Genomic DNA, 25,595 nt, shown 5'->3' on the forward strand with positions numbered 1-25,595 from the left:
CAAGAAAAAGATATATGAAAGTATTTGGGTACAACAGGTGAACAGCTTTAATTATCTATCAAGTTGAGCGCAAGCTAAGATCCCTACAGTAATGAAAACATAAACTACTTATAGTATTGCCAGAAAATTAGCTCTAAGAAATTAGAAAATTAAGTACACTTTCCCTTGAAAGCATAAAAAACTAAACCTTTTACTTCCTTTAATTGCATTCAGCTAATAAATAATCTACCGTACACATTTCTAAACAGATTATCTGACTAGAATTGTGTGAAAAACTGAACTAGCCTTGTTTTGTGTAAACCTTAGATCTTTTTAAACAATACATGGAATGTTGTTAAAATCTATGTTTAAAACACATTAAGAAAAATGCAACCAAAACTATTTCAAATGACTAAACAAAAACCAAAAATGATTATTCAATAACTGCTCACAGAAGTTGACAGAAGTGAGATTTCTCATCAACCACTTGCCCTATTTGAGTACTAAGGCTTTGATTTCCAATATTGGATTCAGCTGCACCAAGCCTAAGCCAAGCAGATTCCCATTATGTAATGAAAAATTTGGAGTCTAGTCAAAACTTCATTATACAAGACAAACCTATTTATAACCCCATGCAGAAGGCAAAATGATTTCTTGGAAATTGAGAATTAAAGAAGCCAATCATCCAAAAGGCCCAAATATTTGAACATGCAAAGGATTATCACATTGTATTTTCCTTTTTGTTTTACTGGAGTACATGCACTATAGGGTACCCACTGCTCAAGATATTTTGGATGTCATAAAATTTTGTCTAGCTGGCTTTTATAGACATACTTCATCTTGAGTTTTTCCAATACATGGTTCAAACACTGATATTGTAGTTGAGATGTAGCCAATACTGCAGCCCCCTTGTTTTTACAAGATCCACATTTTAATTTGTATATTCCAGAATTGCCACACAGTTAGTTGAACAATTTTATCATTCGAATGAAATTTAGCATTTAGCTCATGAAATTTAGCAATGAAATGCTATTTTTCAGATTTATCAAGTTTAAATATATTCTACCTTGAACAGACATGTTACTTTCACCTATATTTGAAATGCCAAATTTTCTAGTTACACAAATTAACATAAGTGATAATCTGAAATTGTTACAAAAACTGACAACTTATAAACAGCCACTTTACAAAAATCAAACCACACAGAAAAACATCTTTTACATATAATATACCTTTTCATCATATCCATAATTTTGGAGGAAAAAAAAGTAAACTTAAATGCAGCAAGTGTGCACCTTTTTCTTTCTTTTTTTTGTGCTGGGGATCAAACACAGAGCCTTGCACATACTAAGCATGTGCTCTACCCCCAGCCAAGTGTGCACCTTTCTAATCCACGTACATTTAATATCTGTGTGGATTGGTTGAGCATTATCGATTCCCATGACCTGTAGATAAACTGGCCCTGGTTGCCAATTAACAATTTGAATCTAAGCTGCAAACAATTACAATAACTGCATTAAGATTTACAACATTGTAAATAAAGTCTAGTTTCTGTTAGTGAAAGTCTTAAATTCTACAACTGAAACCTTAAGGGAAATCAGACGGATATATACATACAACTTGAATAAATGGGCACAGTCTATTAATGGTGTTCATCCCATGCAAGTCTGAAGTACTGTTAAGTGTCCTCCTTTAAAAACTTGGGGTGATGGTGCATGCAGTATGCAGTCAAGGTGAATTGCAAGTCTGAGTTTTTCAGAGGGCTTTTTTCTGATGCCGATGTTGTGCATGATGAAGTGTAGAGTCAGCCTGCTGGAGTCCTCTATCCTTCTTAATGCCTCGTCCAGCTTGGGGGAAAAGTCCTTTCCATAGAGAAGCAGTGTGCAAGTTTGCAGTTTGTAAGGAATATTCTGAATCAGTTTCCTCTCCTCCAAAGAGAGAGAGCTGCTTGGAGAAATGCAAGTCCTTGAACTGCGGGCGTGCCTGTATGTGTGGGCTCCTTGTTGAACTAAATATAAATAGCTCAGTACATACCAGTAGGGGGCACTAATGTTCAAGGTTATTTTCCGGCTTTACATGGCCTTTTGCAACCAAAGCATCACCAAAATTCATTTGAATTAACTAGCTCATCTCAAGAAAAGGAATCTAATGCAGATAAAATTTGTCAGCAGATCTAAGTACATTCTAAAATGCATAAAATACCTACCTCGTCTTCCCAAATATGGTTTAGTGTAGTCCCAACTGTCATTGTCATTCCTAATAACATTTAGACGAGTTGGCTGTTAAGATTGAAAATAAAGTCAGTTTAAAAATTGTATTACCAAAGCATAAATATTTTTTTGTCAAGTGTTAAAAAAATATTTACCCTTGCATATTCAATTTTTAGCGTGCAACATCCAGCATATATATCTGCTCCATTGAGTGCTGCCTTAGCTTTCTGGGCACAGAGGACTGATTCAAACATAAGCTCTATTAAGGAAATTTGGTTAAAGGTATCTGATACTTAATCATTCTTCATTATCAAAGGACTAAAAGTAATCAGAAATAACTTTTTACTTCTAGAAATGTTTTATCAAATAAACTTTCTAGACAGATTGATAGAATTTATTTTTAAAATTGAGACACCAAAGAAAATATTAATAAAACCAAGCTATTTGTATTAATCCTTCTAAGTCATCAGAAATACTTTATAATTTGGGGAATAATCAGGAAAACTAAGCATAGGACAAATTGCAACCCTGAAGCAGGAAATACTTTACTTTTAAGGCAGAAGAACATTACCAAAAAAAAAAAACCCAACATAATACAAAACAAATATTTGATTTTTATCTATTTCTGGGAAGCAAAGGCAAATGTTTCATAATGACTTAACAATTTTACTGTTCTTTTAAAAAGTACTAAAGTCCATTTGTGTGTGTGTGTGTGTGTGTGTGTGTGTGTGTGTGTGTGTGTGTATCACTGGGGATTGAACCCAGGGGCATTCTACCTCTGAGCTATACCCCCAATTCTTTCTTTTATTATTTTGAAACAGGGTCTCATTAAGCTGCGCAGGGCCTCGCTAAGTTGCTGATGTTGGCCACGAACGAATCTGCGATCCTCTCTCTCAACCTCCCAAGTACTGGGATTACAAGCCTGTACTACCACACTAATGTATTAAAAAACTAAAAGCAAAAATAGTGAGAAGTAAGCACTGTTAAAGAGTTTGCTCTATATTCCTACATTTTTCTATGCATGCCCATGCACACTTAAGTTGGGTTTTATTTTGTTTTGTTGATTATTATATAACAAATGTATTGTATTTACTTTTTTTTCCCCCTCAGTACTGGAGATAGAACCTAGAGGCATTCTACCTCGGAGATACATCCCCAGTCCTATTTTTTATTCTTTATTTTGAAACAGGGTCTCACTTACAGAGGGCCTAAGTAGTTGAGGCCCTGCAAATCGCAATCCTCCAGCCTCAGCCTCCTGAATGCTGGGATTACAAGAGTGTGCCACCATGGACTTTTTTTTTTTTGGTAGTACTAGGTAAGGGTGGAACCCAGGAGCTTTCTACCTCCCGGCTATACTCCCAGACCTATTTTATATTTTATTTGGAAACAGGGTCTCACTAAGTTGCTGAGAGCCTAAGTAGCTGAGGCTGGCTTTGAACCTGTGCGGTCCTCCTGTCTCAGCCTCCCAAGTGCAGGGATTACAAGCGTGCGCCACCACGCCCGGCAGCAAGAAAGATTCTGACTCTAAAATTTTGTTGTTCCAAACTATTTTAAGGAATAGTCAAAGTAGTTCAACTGCAATAAACTTCAAAAAGAGTCAAGTGTACATATTACCAAATAGTGTTATTTCACAACACAGGATTGTGAAATAATCTTTTAAAGTACCAAGTTATTTTATATTGCTATTTATTAATTTAAAGCATCAAGTTATTCTTATGAAAAAAGTAAAATTCTGTATGGGCACTACAGTTTCTTTCTTTCTTTTTTTTTTTTTTTTTGGTGGTACTGGGGTTCCTGGAAACCCTTCTACCTCCGGGCTACACTCCCAGACCTATTTTATACTTTGTGTTTGGAAACAGGGTCTCTTAAGCCAGCACGGCTTGGCTTCGAACCTGTGCAATCCTCCTGTCTCCGCCTCCCAAGCGCCAGGATTACAAGTGAGTGCATGCCACCACACCCGACCAGTTTCATTTCTTTAAGTCTAAGTCAAATACATCATTGTGGGAAGAAAAAGTAAATACCACTTGTCTAGAAACATTTAAGCAGAAAACAATAAGGTCCATATGAATCACACAGCATCCATACATAGCAATAATAAATTTATAAATAAAGGATATTCAACCATTGCTTGTATTCCATTTCTCTTAAATATAACAATGCGTTGTACTTTGCCAACAGGATTGCATACGGTATACAAAACATCCTAAGAAGGAAAAAAAAGATGTTTGTATCTCATTCAGAAAAACATTAAAACTATACTCCATTTTGTTTTATATAAAAACCAACAACTTTCAAGATGTCATTCTTATTAATTACTAAATTTTTTTTTTTGGTGGTGGTATGGGGGGGTAGAACCCAGAGGCTTTTCTACCTCCAGGCTATACTCCCAAAACTATTTTATATTTTATTTGGAAACAGGGTCTCACTAAGTTCCTGAGAGCCTCACAAAGTAGCTGAGGCTGGCTTTGAACTTTCGCGATCCTTCTGTATCAGCCTCCTACGTACTGGGATTATTACAAGCATGAGCCACCACAAACCTGGCTTTAAGTTAGTTTTAAAAACTTTTAAAATTTTCTTATTTTTATGTGAAACATAATGAAAATGGCATACAGTCAAACTATGCTTGGTACCCTCACCCCCTCTTCTCCTTCCCACCTCCCAACAATGAGTGTCCATTTATTTATATATTTATATTTTCACACAAATTCGGATATAGCACCTTCATTAATCAACCTGAGTCTTCTTCCTCTCCTATGCTTCCATTTTAGCTTTGGTGAGGTTTCTCCTCCATTGTATGGAGTCCCTCTGGTATCGCTTCTCTAAAAACTTTAATAAATCTAAAGTATTTCCTACAACAGGCCTGATGGCACACGCTTGTAATCCCAGCATTTGGGAGGCTGAGACAGGAAGATCTGGGCTCACAGACAGCCTCAGCTACTTAGGCCCTTTACAACTCAGTGAGATCCTGTTTTAAAATAAAGAATAAAAATAGGGCTGGGGGTATAGCTCAAAGGTACAATGATTCTGGGTTCCATCCCCAGGACCGCAAAAAAAAAAAAAAAATAGTAATAATTTCCCCACCTATACATCAACTTAAAGAAGTTCCAATGAAACATGTGAGAAGCACTATTAACTATTTTAACTTCTAAGTGAATCCTATTTTCTTAATGGGTGATTAAAATAACTTCTTAGCACAGCTGGGCGTGGTGGCGCATGCTTGTAATCCCAGCATTTGGGAGGCTGAGACAGGAGGATTGTGGTTCCTGGACAGCCTCAGCTACTTAGTGAGGCCCTTTGCAACTTAGTGAGACCCTGTTTCAAAATAAAGAATACAAAATAGAACTGGAGGTGTAGCTCGGAGGTAGAATGTCCCTGGGTTCCATCCCCAATACTGCAAAAAAAAAAAAAAAAACCCCAAACAAAACAAAACAAAACCCCTCTAGTAATATATAGCTAATAAACCAAAACTAATTCTGGTTTTCTTTCAAATATGACTAATTTAATATTATCATCTTATTTATAGTAATGAATATTAATTAAGGCAATATTAGAATCTCATATTTATTTTTCAAGGGACAATAACTATAGCAAAAGAACCCAAGAAGAGCCGGGCGTGGTGGCGCACGCTTGTAATCCCAGCATTTGGGAGGCTGAGACCTGGAGGATCACGGTTCGCGGACAGCCTCAGCTACTTAGTGAGGCCCTCTGCAACTCAGTGAGACCCGGTTTCAAAATAAAGAATAAAAAATAGGGCAGGGGGTGTGGCTCAGAGGTCAAATGCCCCTGGGTTCCATCCCCAGACCCGCAGAAGGATCACTGATAGTATTATATGTCATCTAATAAGATGGGAATAATTATTGAATATTTTTTGTGGTGGTACTGGGGTTGGGACCCAGGGGCATTCTACCTTTATTTTTTATTCTTTATTTTTAAACAGGTTCTCACTGAGTTGCAAAGGGCCTCACTAAGTAGCTGAGGCTGTCCGTGAACCCGGATAACTCCTGTCTCAGCCTCTCAAATGCTGGGATTACAGTGTGCGTCACCACGCCAAGCTAATTATTGAATTTTTAAATTTCTTGAGCACCTATAATTATACAACAGCATTGTTAGGCACTAGGAATTTAACAAAAAAAAAAAAAAAAAAAACTTAAGTAACTGCACTAGATTATTCTTTTTCCTGAAGCACCAAATATTACAAATATATTAATACTCTATTAATATGTAGGTATAATGTCTACTAATATATAATACAAAGGTAAATACACAATGGCTAATAAAATGTAAAGAGTATCTTATGCTTAAGCTTGGCAAGGTGGCATACACCTGTAATTCCAGTACTTGGGAGGCTGAGACAGGATTTCAGGTTCATGACCAGCCTCAGCAATATAGGCAGACACTCAGCTATCAAGCAAGACCATGTTTCCAAACAAAATAAAAAGAGCTGGAAGTGTAGCTTGGAAGTAGAATGTCCCTGCATTGAACACCCAGTATCACCACCATAAAAAAAGTATCTAAGGCTTAGCTTTAAGTTTATGTCCCCCATACCACATGCCCATACTAGAAATATTGCCAATTAAAGCTTCCCTTCCTGTAAGTCTAGTCATTACATAAATCAAATGTCTCTGTCACTAGTTTATTATAAAATAGAATGTGATTATGAAAATTCAGTGGATCAAGAAAAATCTATTTTTGGTACTGGAGACTGAATCCAAGGTCATTCTATTCCAAGCTATACCCCCAGCCCTTTTTATTCTTTTTTTTTTTTTTTTTTTTTTTTGCGGGTCTGGGGACGGAACCCAGGGGCATTCGACCTCCAAGCTACGCCCTATTTTTATTCTTTATTTTGAAACCGGGTCTCACTGACTTGCAGAGAGCCTCACTAAATAGGTGAGGCTGTCCATGAACCATGATCCTCCAGTCTCAGCCTCCTGAATATTGGGATTACAAGCGTGCACCACCACACCCGGCCCTTTTTATTATTCATTTTTAAACAGCATCTTGCTAAGATACTAAGGCTGGCTTTGAACCTACAACCTTTCTGTGTCAGTCTCCCAAGTAGTGAAATCACAGGTATGAGCCACTGAATCTCTTTCAAAAATTCTACTAAATCACTCTGTGTGTGTGTGTGTGTGTGTGTGTGTGTGTGTGTGTGTGTGTGTGTGTGTGTGTCCCCCCTTTACCAGTGTTTTACTGAAGACTGAACCAGGGGCATTTAACCTCCAAGCTACATCCCCATTCCTTTTTATGTTTTTGTTTTGAAGCATAGTCTCACTATACTACAGAGGCTACCCTCAAACCTGTGATCCTCCTGTGCATGGGATTTTGTTTTTGTTTGTTTGTTTTTGTTTTGCGGTACTGGGGATAGAACCCAGGGAATTCTACCTTTGAGCTACACCCCTGACCTATTTTTTATTCTTTATTTTGAAACAGGGTCTCACTAAGTAGCTAAGGCTGGTGGCGAACCTGAAATCCTTCTGTCTCAGCTTCCTAAGTACTGGGATTACAAGCACACACCATGATGCCTGGCTTAGGTTTATGGGTTTTAACAAGCTATCTCAAAATAACTTATATTCTTACTATCCTATAGAGAGCATGTCATTGCCTAGTAAATGTTCTCATGCATTCTCATGCAAATATTCTGGCATTTCCTGGACCCTTTTCTTTTCTTTCCTTTTCTTTTCTCTTGTGGTACTAGGGATGGAATCCAGAGGGATTCTACTTCAGAGCTACACCTCTAGCCCTATATTATTCTTTTATTTTGAAACAGGGTCTCACTAAGTTGCAGATGACCTCACTAAGTTGCTGAGGCTGGCCGTGAACCTGTGATCTTATCTCAGCCTCCCAAGTACTGGGATTACAAGTATGGGCCATCAAACCTGGCTTCTTAGACAATTTTCAACAAGTCTGACTATAACCCTTAGTATCAAAAACAAAACTAGCATTGATGGTAATAATTTTTTTTTTTTGGTGGTGGTACTGGGGGTAGAACCCAAGGGCTTTTCTACTTCCAGGCTACACTCCCGGACCTATTTTATATTTTATTTAGAAACAGGGTCTCACTAAGTTGCTGAGAGCCTCTCAGTAGCTGAGGCTGGCTTCGAACCTGTATGATCCTCCCGTCTCAGCCTCCCAAATGCTGGGATTACAAGCGCGTGCCACCACGCCTAGCTATAATAAAAAATTTAATGTGCCGTTAAGATAACTTGTATTTCTTTTCTGATCCAGTTCTTATGATTTTTCTTTCTTCACTTAAACTTGATAAACAAAATTATGATTAATTTCAATAATTAAAAATATTTAGAATATTTAGTTTGCAAAAAAAATTATATGTTAGTAACTTTAGAGGCAACTGTCATTCTAAAATACATACCACTGTTATCGGATAAAGAGGATTTTGAATTGATAGCAAAAGAACTTTGTTGCCTCCTGATGGGTCATCAGTATTTCCCGGTCGAGTGATCCTCTTACTTGTAGAATAGTTGAAAAAAGCTTGTTGACCAGCAATATACACAGGTTCATCTGCAGCAAATGTCACGCATTCTTTGGCACTATCTATGTTTTCAAATTCCACCAGAGCCTGTCGTTTAAATGGCATCATCATCACATAGCTGAAAAGAGATTGGGAAAGAATATCTATATAAAACAAGTTCAATTAACATTATTCATTTATTCTCAATTAAGTAAAAGCAGACTTCAACAAAAATATGTCAAAAGCCAGGCATGGTGGCACATACCTGTAATCCTACTACTTGGGAGGCTGAGATAGGAGGATCATAGGCTTGAGGATAGCCTCAGTAAGTAGTGAGACTCTCATCAACCTAATGACACCCTATTACAAAGTAAAAATAAAATATGGCTGGCAGTGTAGTTCCGAAGTAGAATGCCCTACCATACACACAAAAAAGAAAAAACAATGTGTCAAAGCATACAAATTACTATTTTTTACTACCCATATCCACTGCAAGTCAACCCCAAATGATCCAAATAAATTGTGGTATGCCAGGTAGATATTAAACATTTGAAGCTTATTGCCTCATATTGAAAGCTCCATTTCATGCCCTCCTCAAGCACAATAACTAAGGGCACCACCCAGTTAATTCTACAGCCTGATATTCCTAAGCAATATTAGAAAATATCAAGATATAGAATACAACAGAGATAAAACTCAACAGAAAGTTAGCAGATAGAACCCCTTCTTAGCCAGGCGTGGTGGCGCACGCTTGTAATCCCCGCGCTTGGGAGGCAGAGACAGGAGGATCGCGCAGGTTCAAAGCCAGCCGCGCACGCTGGCTTAGGAGACCCTGTTTCCAAATAAAAATGTAAAAATAGGTCTGGGAGTGTAGCCCAGAGGTAGAAGGGCTTCCAGGAACCCCTTCTTAGCCAGGCGTGGTGGCACACACTTGTAATCCAGCATTTGGGAGGCTGAGACAGGAGGATCCGGGTTCACGGACAGCCTCAGCTACTTAGTGAGGCCCTTTGCAACTCAGTGAGACTCTGTTTCTAAATAAAGAATATAAAGCCAGGTGTGGTGAGCACGCTTATAATCCCAGCATTTGGGAGGCTGAGACCGGAGGATCGTGGTTCTCAGACAGCCTCTGCTACTTAGTGAGGCCCTTTGCAACTCAGTGAGACCCTGTTTCAAAATTAAGAATAAAAAATAGGGCACAGGGTGTAGCTCAGAGGTTGAATGCCCCTGGGTTGAACCACACACGCGCGCGTGTGTATAAATAGGGCTAGGAGTGTTGCTCAGAGGTAGAATGCCTCTGGGTTCCAGCCCCAGTGACCGGAAAAAAAAATTTTTCTTAAATAGCAGAAATTACTACCACCTCTCTTGAATTTTCCAAATAAATGCTCACAATAGTAGTAAATAAGAGCTGACTTTACTTTTGTCTTATTAAAGAAAAATAGAAGCAAACACAGACTGACCAAAGTTTATGTTCTTTGGAGGGGAATAATATAAACCTATGCATACATCACTTGGTGTATTTCCCTCACCCCCCCTGCCTATTTTTTATTCTTTATTTTGAAACAGGGTCTCACTGAGTTGCAAAGAGCCTCACTAAGTAGCTGAGGCTTGTCTGTGAACCACGATCCTCCGGGTCTCAGCCTCCCGAATGCTGGGATTACAAGCGTGCACCACCACGCATGGCTTGAAATATGTTTTAATACATGAATAATAAAAAAAATTAATGAAGGGAGAAAAATAAACTATAACACAGAGCTCAAAACAGGGAACACTGCATGTGCTTTATTCACAGGAACAAGAACTTTAAAGGCCCAATAAATCACATCAGGTCAGATACTCAATGGCATCGATGCTCCTCAACCAGGCATTCAGAACCCACCACCTCACTTCATTGACTCATTCATTCCATTTACATGTGTGGCACTGGGGATTGGACCCAGGGCATTCTCCTCTAAGCTACACCCACCCCCCCAGCCCTATTTTATTTTTTTATGTTTTTGAAACAGGATCTCACTAAGTTGTAGAGGGTCTCTCTAAGTTGCTGAGGCTGGCCAGGAACCTGGGATCCTCCTGTCTCAGCCTCCCAAGTGGTAGGACTGCAGTTGTAGGCCATGACACCCAGCTACCACTTCACTTTAGAAACTGCCAAGTGGCTCAGTATTAGTAAGAAAAAGACCACCTTGTAGGCCAGGAAATTACGCTTATAGATCAGCTTCCTCATTTATAAAACTTGGAGAAATGCTACTAAGAAAATTAGAATTAGTACACACAAACTGCTTAGTGGGGTGCCTGCTACACTGTAGACCCTTAATAAAAGGTATTACTGTATTTCCTACAAACCTTGCCTCATTCACCTTTATATCCTTAGAAGCTTGAAACAGAACCTGGCACACAGCAGATACTCAATCTTTGTTGGTCTAGGAGGCTTGTTAACTATCCCCACCCACATCATTCAAACTTAAAGTAAATACTGAAACACTAATGACTTGGATCTAAAGGTTTATAGACTCTATGTCCAGGATATAAATCCTAGAAGAAAAACATTCCTTTTAGAAACAGGCTCCTCATTTTTAGGTCTGAAGTCTTTCATATGGGAAACAGAAAAACCCTGGAATTAGGCTATGCTGGATAAAGGGGGAAAAAATAAATGTTCTTTCACAAAATGAAAAACATGGTCTAACATGTAAATTATATTACCAAGTAAATATATTAATTAATGCCCTTTAGAAACACAGAAAAATTAAAAAGATACAAAAATAAATTATTTATTGGTAGCTGGACATGGTAGCACACGCTTACAATCCCAGTACTTGGGAGGCTGAGACAGGAGGATCAGAGGAAAAATGTTCCTGGGCTCAATCCCAGTACCCCCCCCCCACACACACACACAAAATTGGCCTATTTTAGATTTGATCATAATAAAATTACTCTATAACTAAATAATCCAATGAAAAAATGGGCAATTGAACTGAATAAATACTTCTCAAAATATATATATAATCAGCTAAAAAAATATAAAAAAAGGCCAACATCATTAGCAATTAGAGAAATGAAAATCAAAACTACCCTGAGATTCCAACTAACATTTGTAAGAATGTTAATCATCAAGAATACCAAAGTAAATGCTGTTGAAGATGTGGGGAAATAAGAACATTTATGTAGTATTGGTATAATTTTTAAGTTATTTATTTTTTATTTTTTATTTTTTGCGGGTCTGGGGATGGAACCCAGGGGCATTCTACCTCCAAGATACACTCTCAGCCTTATTTTTTTATTCTTTATTTTGAAACAGGGTCTCACTGAGTTGCAAAGGGCCTCACTAGGTAGCTGAGGCTATCCATGAACCACAATCCTTCATTCTATGCCTCCCTAATGCTGGGATTACAAGCGTGCACCACCATGCCTGGCTCTCTTTAAGCTTTTATAAAATATTTTATAAGTTTTTATAGCTGAAACAGTAGTGTCACACCTGCAGTCTCAGCTACTCAGGAGGCTGAGGGGAAAATATTGCAAATTCAAGGGGAGTTGTAAAACAGCCAGACATACACCAAAAATAATCAGAGCTGGGTGTGATGGCACACACCTAATAATCCCAGTATTTGGGAGGCTGATACAAGAGTTCATGTTTGAGGCCAGTCATAGCTATTTAGTAAGAACCTGTTTCAAAATGAAAAATAAAACAGGGCTGGGGTATAACTCAGAAGTAGACCACCACTGGGTTCAATTCCCAGTACTACACACACAAACAAGTTAGAATTATTTGGGTGTCTACTTTTGGCAACAGATTCACTTTTCATTTAAAATTTTACTGCAACCTTCTCAGAGATTAAAAGGTGATCAAGGACCTACAAAAATCACCCCAGGAAGGTAAAAAAAAGGAACAAACTCAAGGCTAGAAGATGAAGCTCAGTGGCAAAGCATTTAACTAGCATATGCAAGGCCTTGGTTTCATTTCTCAACACTGGGAGGGGAAAAAAAGCTTAAAAACTTCCAAAGAAATATAGTCACAGGCAAACTTAATCTATACAATACTAAACATCAAAATTTGTTGCAAGGAAGGCTTATTCTACATACTGTCTTCAATTTGCACTAAGTCCCTATTATCCTTACCATATTGTCCCAAATTTTTCCAGAGCTTCCACAAGGTCTGCTTCCACCACAGATTCACAGAGCCCTCGAACATGGACAACAGGTGAAACTGAAACTTTATGATGACTTCCACCTGTCTCCTAACAAGAAAAAATAATTTCTAGTTAATCACTTTTAAAGTTTAAATTACATCTAGTAAATTCAATTTTGCATTAAAAGTAAACTTTAAAAATGTCATATCAAACTGCACTTCAAATTTTAGCAAAACAACCTGATATTAAATCATCAAATGAATGTTTGGCTTAATAATTTCATTCTTAAAAAGCAACATTTTACCTTGATAAAAAGTACAAAATATTGTAATCCCATTACTTGGAGATTGGAGGATTGCACAGGTTTGAAGGCAGCCTCAGCTACTTAGTGAGGCTTTCAGCAACTTAGTGAGACCCTGTTTCCAAACAATATATAAAATATGTCTGGGAGTGTAGTCGAGGTAGAAGGCCCCTGGGTTCCATCCCCAGTACCACACAAAAAAAATACAAAGAATATTTAATAACAACTTATTCCAATTTCAAAGAAATCTCAGAAAAAATTTCAATAAGTACACTGGGCATGCTACAAGTAAAATTAAGACTCAGACAGCAGTGGTGGCGCGTGCTTGTAATCCCAGCATCCAAGTGGCTAAGACAGGCTGTTTGCGGTTCGTAGACAGCCTCAGCTAATTAGTAAGACCCTTTGCAACTCAGTGAGACCCTGTTTTTTGTTTGTTTTTTTGGTGGTACTGGGGTTCTGGGGTTCCTGGAAGCCCTTCTACCTCCAGGCTACACTCCCAGACCTATTTTTACATTTTTATTTGGAAACAGGGTCTCCTAAGCCAGCATGCGTGGCTGGCTTCGAACCTGCACGATCCTCCTGTCTCTACCACCCAAGCGCGGGGATTACAAGCATGCGCCACCACGCCTGGCTAGACCCTGTTTCAAAATAAAGAAAAAAAAAATAGGACTGGGTGTGTAGCTCGGAGGTAGAATGCCCCTGGGTTCCATCCCTAGTACCACAAAAAAAAAAAGAAATTAAGACTCATAATTTTATATTTTACCTTGATAAAATCAGAAATTCAGTCCAAAATACCATAGTTAAAAATTTTCCTTAATTATATACCTATCTTTTCTGTAATGTAGTTTATATCACTTTTTATTCTTGCTTAACTGGTTATCTAGTTGTACTATAAACTAATTTGAAGTTATTCACCTAGCAGTCCACACAAGAACTTAACAAAGTACCATCTTTGCTAGTGAACAAGTAGTACTCAAATGTGTAAGGTCTCCTGGACTTTTAATGTATTATGTATAGATTAGTATGTGTAGTAGAAATTCTCAAAATATTAAGTATACAATCACAGGAAGGGGTATTAGGGGACTGAACCCTGGGGTCTACCTTAGATCTACATCCCCAACTCTTTTTTAAATTTTCTGCCCTTTGCAACTCAGTGAGACCTTGTTTCAAAATAAAGAATAAAAAATAGGCTGGGGTATAGCTTGGATGCCCCTGGGTTCTATCCCCAGTACTGAAAAAAAAAAAATTGAAACAGGGTGCTAGGGGGTCCTCACCAAGTTGATGAGGCTAGCCTCGAACCTACAATCTTCCTGTCTCCACCTCCCAAGTACTGGGATTACAGGTGTGTTGCACCACGTCTCAGTTTTCTCTCGCTCGCTCGCTCTTTTTTTTTTTTTTTTTGGTGGTACTGGGGTTCCTGGAAACCCTTCTACCTCCGGGCTACACTCCCAGACCTATTTTTACATATTTATTTGGAAACATTTTTATTAGGGTCTCCTAAGCCAGTGCGTGCAGCTGGCTTCGAACCTGAGTTCTCAGCTCTTTTAAGGTTAAAGACTCATCAATTTTACTTCACTATAAAAACTTGTAGGGAAATATAACAAATGGCATGTCTTGACAATAAAAAAGATCAGAGTGTGATGAAAGATAGTTATTTAAATATATAAAGTTATCACAGGACTTATTTTTAGGCTATTGTTAAATCCAATAAATAAATCCAGTCTTTGCATATACTAATTCAATATCTGAATTTCATTCAAATTTCTATGCCATCTTTTCTACGGTTAAACAAGTCATTAAATGCCTGTAAGTTTGAAATTAATTATTCTGATAGTGTCCTATGTACACCAACACCCTTAAGCAACATTAATAAATAGGACTCTGCCCTAGGTAAACCTCAACATCAAACCTGCTTTATTATCTTTAAATTCTTAAATATAACTAGTAAGAGAGTAGTAAATAATACTAAATACCTAATTTAGGGCATACACATAAAATATAAACAAAAATTTTACTCTCAAAATAGATAACTATGAGCCGGGCGTGGTGGGGCACGCTTGTAATCCCAGCATTTAGGAAACTGAGACAGGAGGATTGCAGTTTGCAGACAGCCTCAGCTACTTAGTGAGGCCCTTTGCAACTCAGTGAGACCTGGTTTCAAAATAAAGAATAAAATATAAGACAGGGGGTGTAGCTCAGAGGTTGAATGCCCCTGGGTTCCACCCCCAGACCACAAAAAACAAAACAAAAACAAAACAAACAAAAACTATGTTATAATTAAGAGTCATTTCAAATAATTATTAGAAGTCACCTGACAAAGGCAAAATAAAAGGGAAACAAAAAGTTGTTTTGGTGTGTACTCTTCTAAAGAAACACAATCACCAAATGTAATAAGGACACTTTTTTGGGGGGAGGGATTATAAGCATGCGCCACCATGCCTGGCTTGGAAACTTTCATAATAGACAAAAATTGCTATAGAAGACATATTAGGAGCAACTTAAGAATTCTGAACAGATAGAATGTTAAATTTACCTAAACTAATTATTGTCTTATGTATGAAAATGGTAATGGTAATATAAAAGAATATTTCATAGAAATACAGTGCTAAAAAATGTGACTATTTCTCAAATTGTCTTACAAAGAAATGCATCACAAGACTAATTTAAAAATTCCTCAAAAGAACTAATCTTAATATACCAAAGTCAGAGATGGGGGCATAGCTCAGTGGTAGCGTGTATGCATAACATGCACAGGGCCCTGGGCTCAATCCCCAGCAACAAAAATAAGACAATAGTTAGTATACCAAAGTCAATCCCTAAACACTAGAAGACATGGAAATGCTGATTACTTTGATATGATCAATATACTGTATATGTGCTTCAAATGATCACGCTGTACTCCATAAATATGTATGGTTATGTCAATTTAAAACATTTTAACAGCATTTACAAAGGATGACAACTGAGATGGCACACACATGTATCTCCAGGGATTGAAGAAGCTGAGGCAGAAGGATAGCAAGTTTGAGGTCAGCCTGGGCAACTGGAGGAGATCCTTGCTCAAAGAAAAAAAAAGGGCTGAGGATTTGGCTCAGTGGTAGAATGCCTCTGGGTTCAATCCCCAGTACAAAAAAAAAAAATTTACAAAATTAAAAAAACTGAAAAGATATTAAATATAATCAATATGGTACTTAGGGGAAGAAGTGCTTTTTTCACCCTCAAGGCAGAAAACATATCCTTAGCTGGGCATGGTGGTGCACACTTGGAATCCCAGTACTTGGGAGGATGAGACAGGAGGATCGCACAGGTTCAAAGCCAGCCTCAGTTACTGAGTGACACTCTCAGCAACTTAGTGAGGCCCCGTTTCCAAATAAAGTATAAAAATAAAACCAGGAGTGGTGGCACACACTTGTAATCCCAGCATTCGGGAGGCTGAGACCGGAGGATCATGGTTTGCGGACAACCTCAGCTATTTAGTGAGGCTCTGAAACTCAGTGAGACCCGGTTTCAAAATAAAGAATAAAAAATAGGGCAGGGAGTGTAGTAGCTGGGAGGTTGAATGCCCCTGGGTAACATCCCCAGACCCGCAAAAAAAAAAAAAAAAAAAAAAAAAGGTATAAAATAGGTCTGGGTATAGCCCAGAGGTAGAAAAGCCCCTGGGTTCCACCCCCAGTACCATAAAAAAAGAAAAAAATATCCTTACATTCCTGTATTTATTTTCCTTTTTCCCAATGAATCTGCCATTTATGAATTTTATGAGTTTATCTACCTACCTGCCTGCCTGCCTGCCTGCGTGTGTGCGTGCGTGCGTGCGTGTGTGTGTGTGTGTGTGTGTGTGTGTGTTACCAGGGATTGAACCCAAGGGCATTCTACCTCCATACCATACCTTCAGCCCTATATTTTATTTTGAAATAATTTCCCTAAGTTGTAGAGGGTTTGGCTAAGTAGCTGAGGCTAGCCTTAAACCTGTAATCCTCCCGTCTCAGCCTCCCAAATACTGGATTACAGGCATGTACCACCACACCTGGCTACCTACTTTAAATGATGTTCCCTTTTAACATAAAAGTTTTCTCATCCATTCTGTAGTTTGTTTAAAAAAATTTTTTTAAACCCTAGGGTTGCTCTAAATATAAAACAGATATATTTATCTATACTTTTTTTTAAGTACTAGGGATTGAAACCAGGGGCATTCTACCTCCATGCCACACCCCCAGCAGTATTTTTTATTCTTTATTTTTAAAACAGTCTCAGTAGTTGCAGAGGTCCTCACTAAGTAGCTGGGGTTGGCAGCGAACCTGAGATCCTCCTGTCTCAGCTTCCCATGCATTGGATTACAAGCATACACCACCATGCCCAGCTCTAATCTAGCCTTTTTTTAAACACCTCCAAATGACAGGAAATATACTAACTCATAAGACAATCCATTATATTTTTAGAAAATTCTTCATAATCTACAACCAAGTCTTCTGTCATTTCCCATCCAAAATGGCTTTTGGAGTCAGACCAGTGTTTGAATCTTAGGACAATTACCAGGTCAATGATATTACAATAGTTACTTTTCTGCAACTCTGCTAAAAACAAAAATCCCTCAAATTCTTTATCATGAAAAACTACAATAAATGAGACAACATATATCAAATGTTAAGCACAGTGCTAGATAGTTATTAAACAAGGGCTCGATAAATGTTAGTTGGCACCCTACCTTCATCTACCTAATCTTATTTAAAAAGATTTTTTAAATCACACACAAGTTTGCCCTTTAGGCTAAAGACCCTCCAGATTCTTCTGTCATTCTTACCATGCAATTTCAAGTGCCTTCTCCATTCTGGTAATCTTTCTCTGGTCACATTAAAATTTAATCAGTATAGAATTAAGAAATGAATATATGGTGGTTCATGCCTACAATCCCAGTGCTTCAGAAGCTAAGACAATAGGATTGCAGATTCAAGACCATCCTCAGCTACTTAGCCAGGCCCTCAGCAACTTAGCAAACATGTTTCAAAATGAAAAATAAAATAGGTCTGGGGTATATAGCTCAGAGGTAGAATACCCCTGGGTTCAATCCAAAGGATGGGAAAGAGGGAAGGAGGAAGAGAGAATGAAAAGTCAAAAGAGGAAGAGAATTTTCACATATGTAAGATTAGCACCTTTCTTAACTTTGGACATTTATTTGGATCAAGGATAAAGTTTTTAGGGGGGGGTAACTAAAAATATTATTTTAGCTCACACTACAGTTAAATTGACCTACAAGCCGGGCATGGTGGTGCACACTTATAATCCCTGCATTTGGGAGGCCAAGCCAGGAGGATCCTGGTTCACGGACAGCCTCAACTATTTAGTGAGGCCCTTTGCAACTCAGTGAGACACTGTTTCAAAATAAAGAATAAAATATAGGGCTGGGGGTGTAACTCAAAGGTAGAATGCCCCTGGCTTTCATCCCCAGTACTGCAGAAAAAAATTAAAAAATAAAAAAAATAAAAAATCAGACTGGGGGTATAGCTTTGAAGTAAAATGACCCTGAGTTCAATCCCTAATACCACACACAAAAAAAAAGAATTATTTTTTTTTTAAAGCTTTCTGGTAGCCGGGCATGGTGGCGCATGCTTGTAATCCCTGGGCTTGAGAGGCTGAGACAGGAGGATCTCATGGGTTCGAAGCCAGCCTCAGCTACTTAGTGAGGCTCTCAGCAACTCAGTGAGACCCTGTTTCCAAATAAAAAATAAAAAAAGGTCTGGGAGTATACCCCAGAGGTAGAAAGCCTTTGGGTTCCACCTCAAGTACCACCAAAAAAAAAAAAAGCTTTCTGGTGAGCCGGGCGTGGTGGCACACACTTGTAATCCCAGCATTCAGGAGGCTGAGATGGGAGGATTGTGATTCATGGATAGCCTCAGCTACTTAGTGAAGCCCTCTGCAACTCAGTGGACCCGGTTTCAAAACAGAGAATAAAAAATACAGCAGGGGGTGTAGCTCAGAGGTTGAATGCCCCTGGGTTCCATCCCCAGACACACACACACACACACACACACACACACACACACACACACACACAATAAAAAATAAGGCAAGAACTGGATGTGGCGACACATGCTTGTAATCCCAGCATTTGGAGGCTAAGACTGGAGAATCGGCGTTCTCGAACAGCCTCAGCTACTTAGTGAGGCCCTCTGCAACTCAGTGAGACCCTGTTTCAAAATAAAGAATAAAAAATTGGGCAGGGGTGTAACTCAGAAGTCAAATGCCCCTGGGTTCCATCCCCAATATGGTTAAAAAAATAATAATAAAATAAGGAAACTTAAATTTTTCACCTCCTCAGCAAACAATCTTTGATTTGCCTATTTACTCACTAGCAGAACAGAGTAATTAACTGAAAAGCTTACTCTCCAAAATAACAGTGCTCTAGCATCTCTATTTCTCAACAAGTTTTGCCAAATAAAGACCCAAATTATTTGGAGGTCAAGCTGCTTTCTTAAAGAAGAGCAGGGTTTGGTGACGCAGGCTTGTAATCCCCACATTTGGGAGGCTGAGACAGGAGGATGGTGGTTCGTGGCCAGCCTCAGCTACTTTGTGAGGCGCTTTGCAACTCAGTGAGACCCTGTTTCAAAATAAAGAATAAAAAATAGGGCAGGGGGTACAGCTCAGAGGTAGAATGCCCCTGGGTTCCATTCTACCACACACATAAATAAATAGTAAATAAATAAATATAAATTAAAAAATAAGAAGATACAGCCGGGTGTGGTGGCGCATGCTTGTAATCCCCACACTTGGGAGGCGGAGACAGGAGGATGGAGGATCGCGCAGGTTCGAAGCCAGCATTGCTGGCTTAAGAGACCCTGTTTCCAAATAAAAATATAAAATAGGTCTAGGAGTGTAGCCTGGAGAACAGTTCCATCCCCATTACCACAAAAAAAAAAAAAAAAGAAGATACAAACTTACTATTAATATGATCTTGAAGGTCACCCTGCTTTTTTTTTTTTTTTTTTTTGGTGGTACTGGGGAATGAACCCAAGGGCATTCTACCTCTGATCTACATCCCAGCCCTATTTTTTATTCTTTATTTTGAAACAGGGTCTCACTAAGTTGCTGAGGCTGGACGTGAACCTATGATCCTCCTGGCTCAGCCTCCCCAGTACTGGGATTATAAGCGTGCGCTACCACGCTTGGCTCATATCTTCTAAACTGAAGAACACTATTTACTCCAAAATTACGTAACTGTAGTAAGTGGCTTGAACTTCCAAAATTAAGCTAACTTCAATGTGTGGCACAGTAAATCTAAAACTCTGGGAGTTTTTGCTGTGTAAAGAAGTACCAGAAGACACAAATTTGAAAGATATCTAAAATACTAAGTCATTTCTCTTCACATCTTCAACTCTTTAACTATTTTTCTTATATACTCACTTTGTTCTTTAAATCTAATACATAAACTTAATTATGAAAAGCCAAACAAAGCAAGTCTTAAAGTCTTACTTTGCACTTTAGCACCTTCCAACTAGTTGAAAAGACTGCCCATCACTGAGACAGGAGGATCAATGTCCAGCCTCAGCAATTTAGTGAGGCTCTTAGCAACTTAGTGAGACCCTGGTTCAAAATAAAGAATTAAAAAATAGGGCTGGGGGTGTAGATCAGAGGTAGAATGCCCTTGGAGTCATTCCCGAGTACTGGAGAAAAAAAAATCGGCATTTACCCTTACAGTTTAGCAAAGGTATTTCTTCTTTGGGCTAAAGGACCACCAAGGCTGGGACAAACTCTTTTTACATACATGAATTACCATATTTCTACATAATGAAGCACTAGACTGTAAACTTCTATCCAGGGAATAGCTACCCTATTAATAGAATTTATTATAAGTTTCCATCATTGCAATCATTTCAAAATAGTACCAAAAACCGCAGGGACAAAAAGATGTTTAAAGCCAGGAAAAATAAACCTTCATTATATTTCTCAGTACCTTATCAGTTCTTTAGTAAAATGAAAGTAATTCACCCTTTCCTAAGAAATATAACAGTGAGATAAACAAAAACTAGAATTTATAAATTAATTTAAAAGCTGCATTACACTAATTAACTACAGCATTCATTAAGTACGGCTTATAGTTCAACTTTCATACTTTATAAACTAAGAGTTAAATGATTCCCTCAATGTCACATACTATACACTAGACTAGATAGACTGACCCTCCTCAAGTCCTAAAAAGATATTTCACATGGTGCATAAAAACTCAACCAAGACTTCACAAAAGAGGAATACTAATAAATATCAGTTACAACATTCCTATTTTCAACTTTTGTAATTAAGTTGGTTTTGAACTGAAACTTCCCATGAAGAAAAGCATTTCCTTTATTCATATTGCCAAATTATATTCTGAATATTTCAAATAGGCACAAAAATGGGAAGTAGGAGCAGTGTATGGAAACCATTTTACTTAAGGAAAGAAAAAATTCTTTTGGAAAATGTAGCCCAATCACATTTGGAGCTGACTGACCAGAATTTGTGTGTGGAGGGGGGTTGGGAATTGAACCCAGGGCATTCTACAGCTGAACTACACCCCTAGCCCTATGAGGAGGAGGAGGAGGAGGAGGAGGAGGAGGGGGAGGAGGGGGAGGAGGAGGGGGAGGAGGAGGAGGAGGAGGAGGAGGAGGAAGAGGAGGGGGGAGGGGGGAGGGGGAGGAGGAGGAGGAGGACTCACTAAATTGCTCAGGGCCCAAGCTGCCGAGGCTGGCAGCGAACCTGTGATCCTATCTCAGACTCTCAATTACTAAGATTACAGGTGCTTGCCACCAGGCCTGGCTAACCAAAATTTTTTACAAAAAAATTCCAACAAAAGCTTTAAAAGGCTCCAAATGTGCCTCTTATAAAAGTTAAGGGAGTTAACAGTTTAATCTAATAAACGTGTACAATTTGGCAAATTTCAGTTAAGGTTTGCTGAATAAATCACAATTTTAATGTATTAAGTGTTTAAAGACCATCTAAGCCATTAAGACAGTTTAAGTGCATCGAAAAAAGGGCAGAAACGTTTGCTTCGTTTTGTTTAACGTCTCCATCCAACGGAATTTGAGTACTTGCTATGGATAATAGTTTGCACATTCCTTCTGTCTCCAGCTAACAATTCTGATTAAAGCCAAGGCTATAGGAAATGGTTTCATACAGCCTTGAGTTCAGCTCCTCCTTTTGCGGGGCAAATTTGGAGTAAATTACCCATGAAGACCTGATATAATTTTAGGACTTGTCTTACTTGAAAGTAAAGGTATAGAAAAGGAATGTTAGCTCAGTGATAAGAGAACTTGCTTAGCATGCGTGTGGCCTTGGGCTTCATCCCCAGCACCACAAAAAAAGTAAAAGAAAAAAAAAAGTACGAGTATACTAACACCTGCCAACATATTTTGTAACCAAAGTTTAAAAAAAAAAACTGTATTGAGCCATCATCACAAAACTGAGTATCTAGGGATGTACGCCATGCCTGCAACGATTTTTTTTTTTTTAAGAATTAAATCTTCAGGAGAAGTAGGGCGTGAGCGCCGGGGCGGAATAATCACTGAGTTGCGGCTGCTTCAGCACCGCGGTGACGCGAGCCCGGGAGATGGAGCCCGCGCAGGGATGCTGCGGGCAGAGGCTGGGTGATGGCCGGGCGGGTGATGCCCGCGCCGACCCGCGCCCGAGTTGTCCAACAAAGAGCCGCCCGCGGCCCGCGGCCCCGGCGGAAGCGGCGCCTCCAGCCTCCCGGGCCCGCGACCCTGCCGGGTTCAGGGCCCCGGGTCGCCGGCGCCACCGCGCAGCAGGAGAGGCGGGCGCCGGCCGGCCCGCCATGGCCCGCTCCCGGGAGCGCGGCTCGGGGCGCTTTGTTACCGGCTGGGAGAAGCTCCGGCCGCCGCCGCCGTCGCCGCCGCGGGGCGCCGCTTCCCGGCGGGTCTCTCCCTCCTCGGCCGAGTAGTCGATCTCCCCCTCCTCGGTCTTGAGGCGCTTGGCCTGGCTCTCGTACTCCCGGTCCTCCTCGTACGTCTCCCTGGGGGAGGAGGAGGACGAGGACATGGCGGCGGCCCGAGGACCCGCGGCGGCGTGGGGGAGGCGCGAGGCCGCCGGCCAGTCCCCGCCGCGGGCAGCCTCCTCGGCCGGGCGCGCCCGGAGCCGGCGGGCGAGGAGAGCGCGCGGGCGGAGGCTGCGGGGCGGCCGCTCCCGTCACCGCCGGCCCGCGCTCAGCGCCGCCTCTCGCCGTCTCCGCTCCCGGCCCCCGGAGCGAAGCTGAGGCTGGGGCCGCGGCCGCGGCTTCCGGTCTTCCCTCCTCCCGAATCCGCTCCCCGCCGCCCAGCCGAGCCTCCGCCCCGCCCCCGCCGCCGCCGCCGCGCAGGACCGAATCCCGCCGCAGCCCGCGGGAGCGCCCCCCGCCGGCGCCCGCTCCCATTGGCCGGGGGTGTCGAGCGGCCTTCCCATTGGCTGGAAGGCCTGTCCGTCAAGCCGGACTCCGGCCCGGCCTCGCCGCGCTCCCCGCGCCCTCGCTGGCCGCGGGCCCGCGGGCCTCGGTCGCACAACGCCCGCCGCGCGCCGCCCCGAGCCGTTGCGGCCGGCTGCCGTTGGCGCGGTTAGGCTCGTCCCCGCGGGAGCCGGGCCGGGCGGGGAGGCGTGCAGGGCCCGGGCTGCGGTTGTTAACCGCCCTCCCGCTAATTTAAATGTTTTTCTTACTTCCCCTCTTCAGAGGAGAAGGAGGAAAGCCGCCCAAATCCCTGCAGACCTACCCCGCGCGGCCCTGAAACTCCAGGGGATGAAGGGACCCGAGGGCCGGGAGCCAAGAATTTAGCCTTTTCCCCCAGGTCGTGTGGGAAACCTGATAAAAAGTGGGCGAACTCTCGGCCCCGCCGAGTAGACATCAGAGAAGAGCTGTCAGCCCGGAGCAGGCGAGGCGCAAGCCCAGGGGGAACAGTTATTTGTAATCTGAAGCCTTTACTGGCAGAGTGAATGTCTCGAGCCCCTACTCCATGTCAGTGTTCTCAGCCTTCCACGTTAAAAATCCCACCCTTCACCCCAATTTCTCTTCTGGACGGTCTAGTTCACTTCAGCGTCGCTTTCCGAGCGATCGTGAAACCCTGTGGAAACTGTGTTTGTCCTTTGGCCCAAAGCTCCCTTCCTCTGTGGAACCCCTAAACACTCTTGTCAGCTTTTAGTTCCTTGTTTCTCTTTTCCCTGTCCACCTCTTATGATATTCTGTTTTAAAACTAGCAGCGCTTAAGGACAGGAATTGTGCTCTTTCCATCTTTGTAAACCCAGTTTACAGAGTGTCCAGCACAATTCAGACAATGCTGAATGAGCGATCCTTGGTAAACAAAGGCCCAACGTATCTTTCGGGAGAGAAACTGGCAACTGCCCCTTGGAGGACACCCTGAGATCAGAAGCCTCTGCTGTTAACGGTTGTCCTTGATCCTCAGTCCTCAGTGTCCCTATCCTTTTCCCAAAAGTGGATTGTACCTCCTCCAGCCCATTTCTTTGTGTGTGTGTGGGGGGGGGGGGCGGCTAAGGATTGAGCCCTAGTCCAAGCTACACCCCCAGCCCTATTTGTTATTCTTTATTTTAAAACAGGGTCTCGCTAAGTTTCAGAGGCCTCATTAAGTAGCTGAGGCTGGCTGCGAACCCGAATCCTCCTGTCTCAGCCTCCCAAGTACTGGGATTATAAATGTGCGCTGCCACATCCAGCTCAGCCTAGTTCTTTTTAAGTGATTTTCTCCTTCCCCCACCAAACTGTTTTTATTTATTGCTGACAGTACCTTAACATACTTTATAGTTTACAATTGCTTGTCATTTATTTATTTTGTAGTACTGAGGATGGAACCCAGGGGCATTCTACCTCCGAGCTACAACCCAACCCTATTTTTTATTCTTTATTTTGAAACAGGGTTTCACTGAGTTGCAAAGGGCTTTACTAAGTAGCTGAGGCTGTCTGCGAACCTCGATCCTCTGGTCTCAGCCTCCTGAGTGCTGGGATTACAAGTGTGTGCCACCACGCCAGGCTTCAGCTATAATCAAATTTGTGAGAGGCTGCCAGCATATATTTACAAAATAGAACTGAAAAACAAAGCAAATTTGCAAAAATTGTAATTTTATTTTTAAATTAAGATAAAATGGAAGTGGACAGAAGTATCAGAGAGCTGCAGCGCTGGCTACAGATAAGGAGATGTCACGGGCAAAAGTGCTGTAATGGTCTGGGACAGTAATAGCAACAAGGGATACAGTTCTGCTTAAAACCTGTTTTGTTTGATTCAAATGTCCCTTGACATACTCAGAATGTGAAGACACTGACCAGCTATAAAAAAGTTGAAAATAGCAAGTGTCAAAAAACCTAAGGTCTAAAAACCTAGGTTATGTGTTATCTTTAGCATCCTTTGTCCTTTTTCTAGTAATCTCAGCATCAAAAAGGGGATGAATAAATTAGTAACTTGCTTACCAAGGAAACTTCCTTGATGGAGTAAGTGGGCTATTACCAAGATTATTTTTATTAAAAACGAGGAGCCAGGCGTGGTAGCGCACACTTGTAATCC

At 40.7% G+C, this 25,595-nt stretch overlaps 1 protein-coding gene across 1 annotated transcript in view; it reads right to left on the reverse strand.

Moving 5' to 3' along the window:
• Positions 1 to 23,100, reverse strand: part of HNRNPLL (heterogeneous nuclear ribonucleoprotein L like) — a gene marked incomplete at both ends in the record, with an annotated part of 42,837 nt that extends 19,737 nt beyond the window's left edge. Inside the window, 6 exons of the mRNA XM_080711816.1 lie at positions 2,186 to 2,258; positions 2,345 to 2,446; positions 4,312 to 4,392; positions 8,560 to 8,797; positions 12,766 to 12,884; positions 22,918 to 23,100. Coding sequence (XP_080567942.1) covers positions 2,186 to 2,258; positions 2,345 to 2,446; positions 4,312 to 4,392; positions 8,560 to 8,797; positions 12,766 to 12,884; positions 22,918 to 23,100 — 796 coding nt within the window. The remainder of the gene's footprint in view (positions 1 to 2,185; positions 2,259 to 2,344; positions 2,447 to 4,311; positions 4,393 to 8,559; positions 8,798 to 12,765; positions 12,885 to 22,917) is intronic.
• Between the last annotated feature and the right edge of the window lie 2,495 nt (positions 23,101 to 25,595).

This window comes from Muscardinus avellanarius (assembly GCF_963383645.1).
Source record: "Muscardinus avellanarius genome assembly, chromosome: 15".
Taxonomy (NCBI): domain Eukaryota; kingdom Metazoa; phylum Chordata; class Mammalia; order Rodentia; family Gliridae; genus Muscardinus; species Muscardinus avellanarius.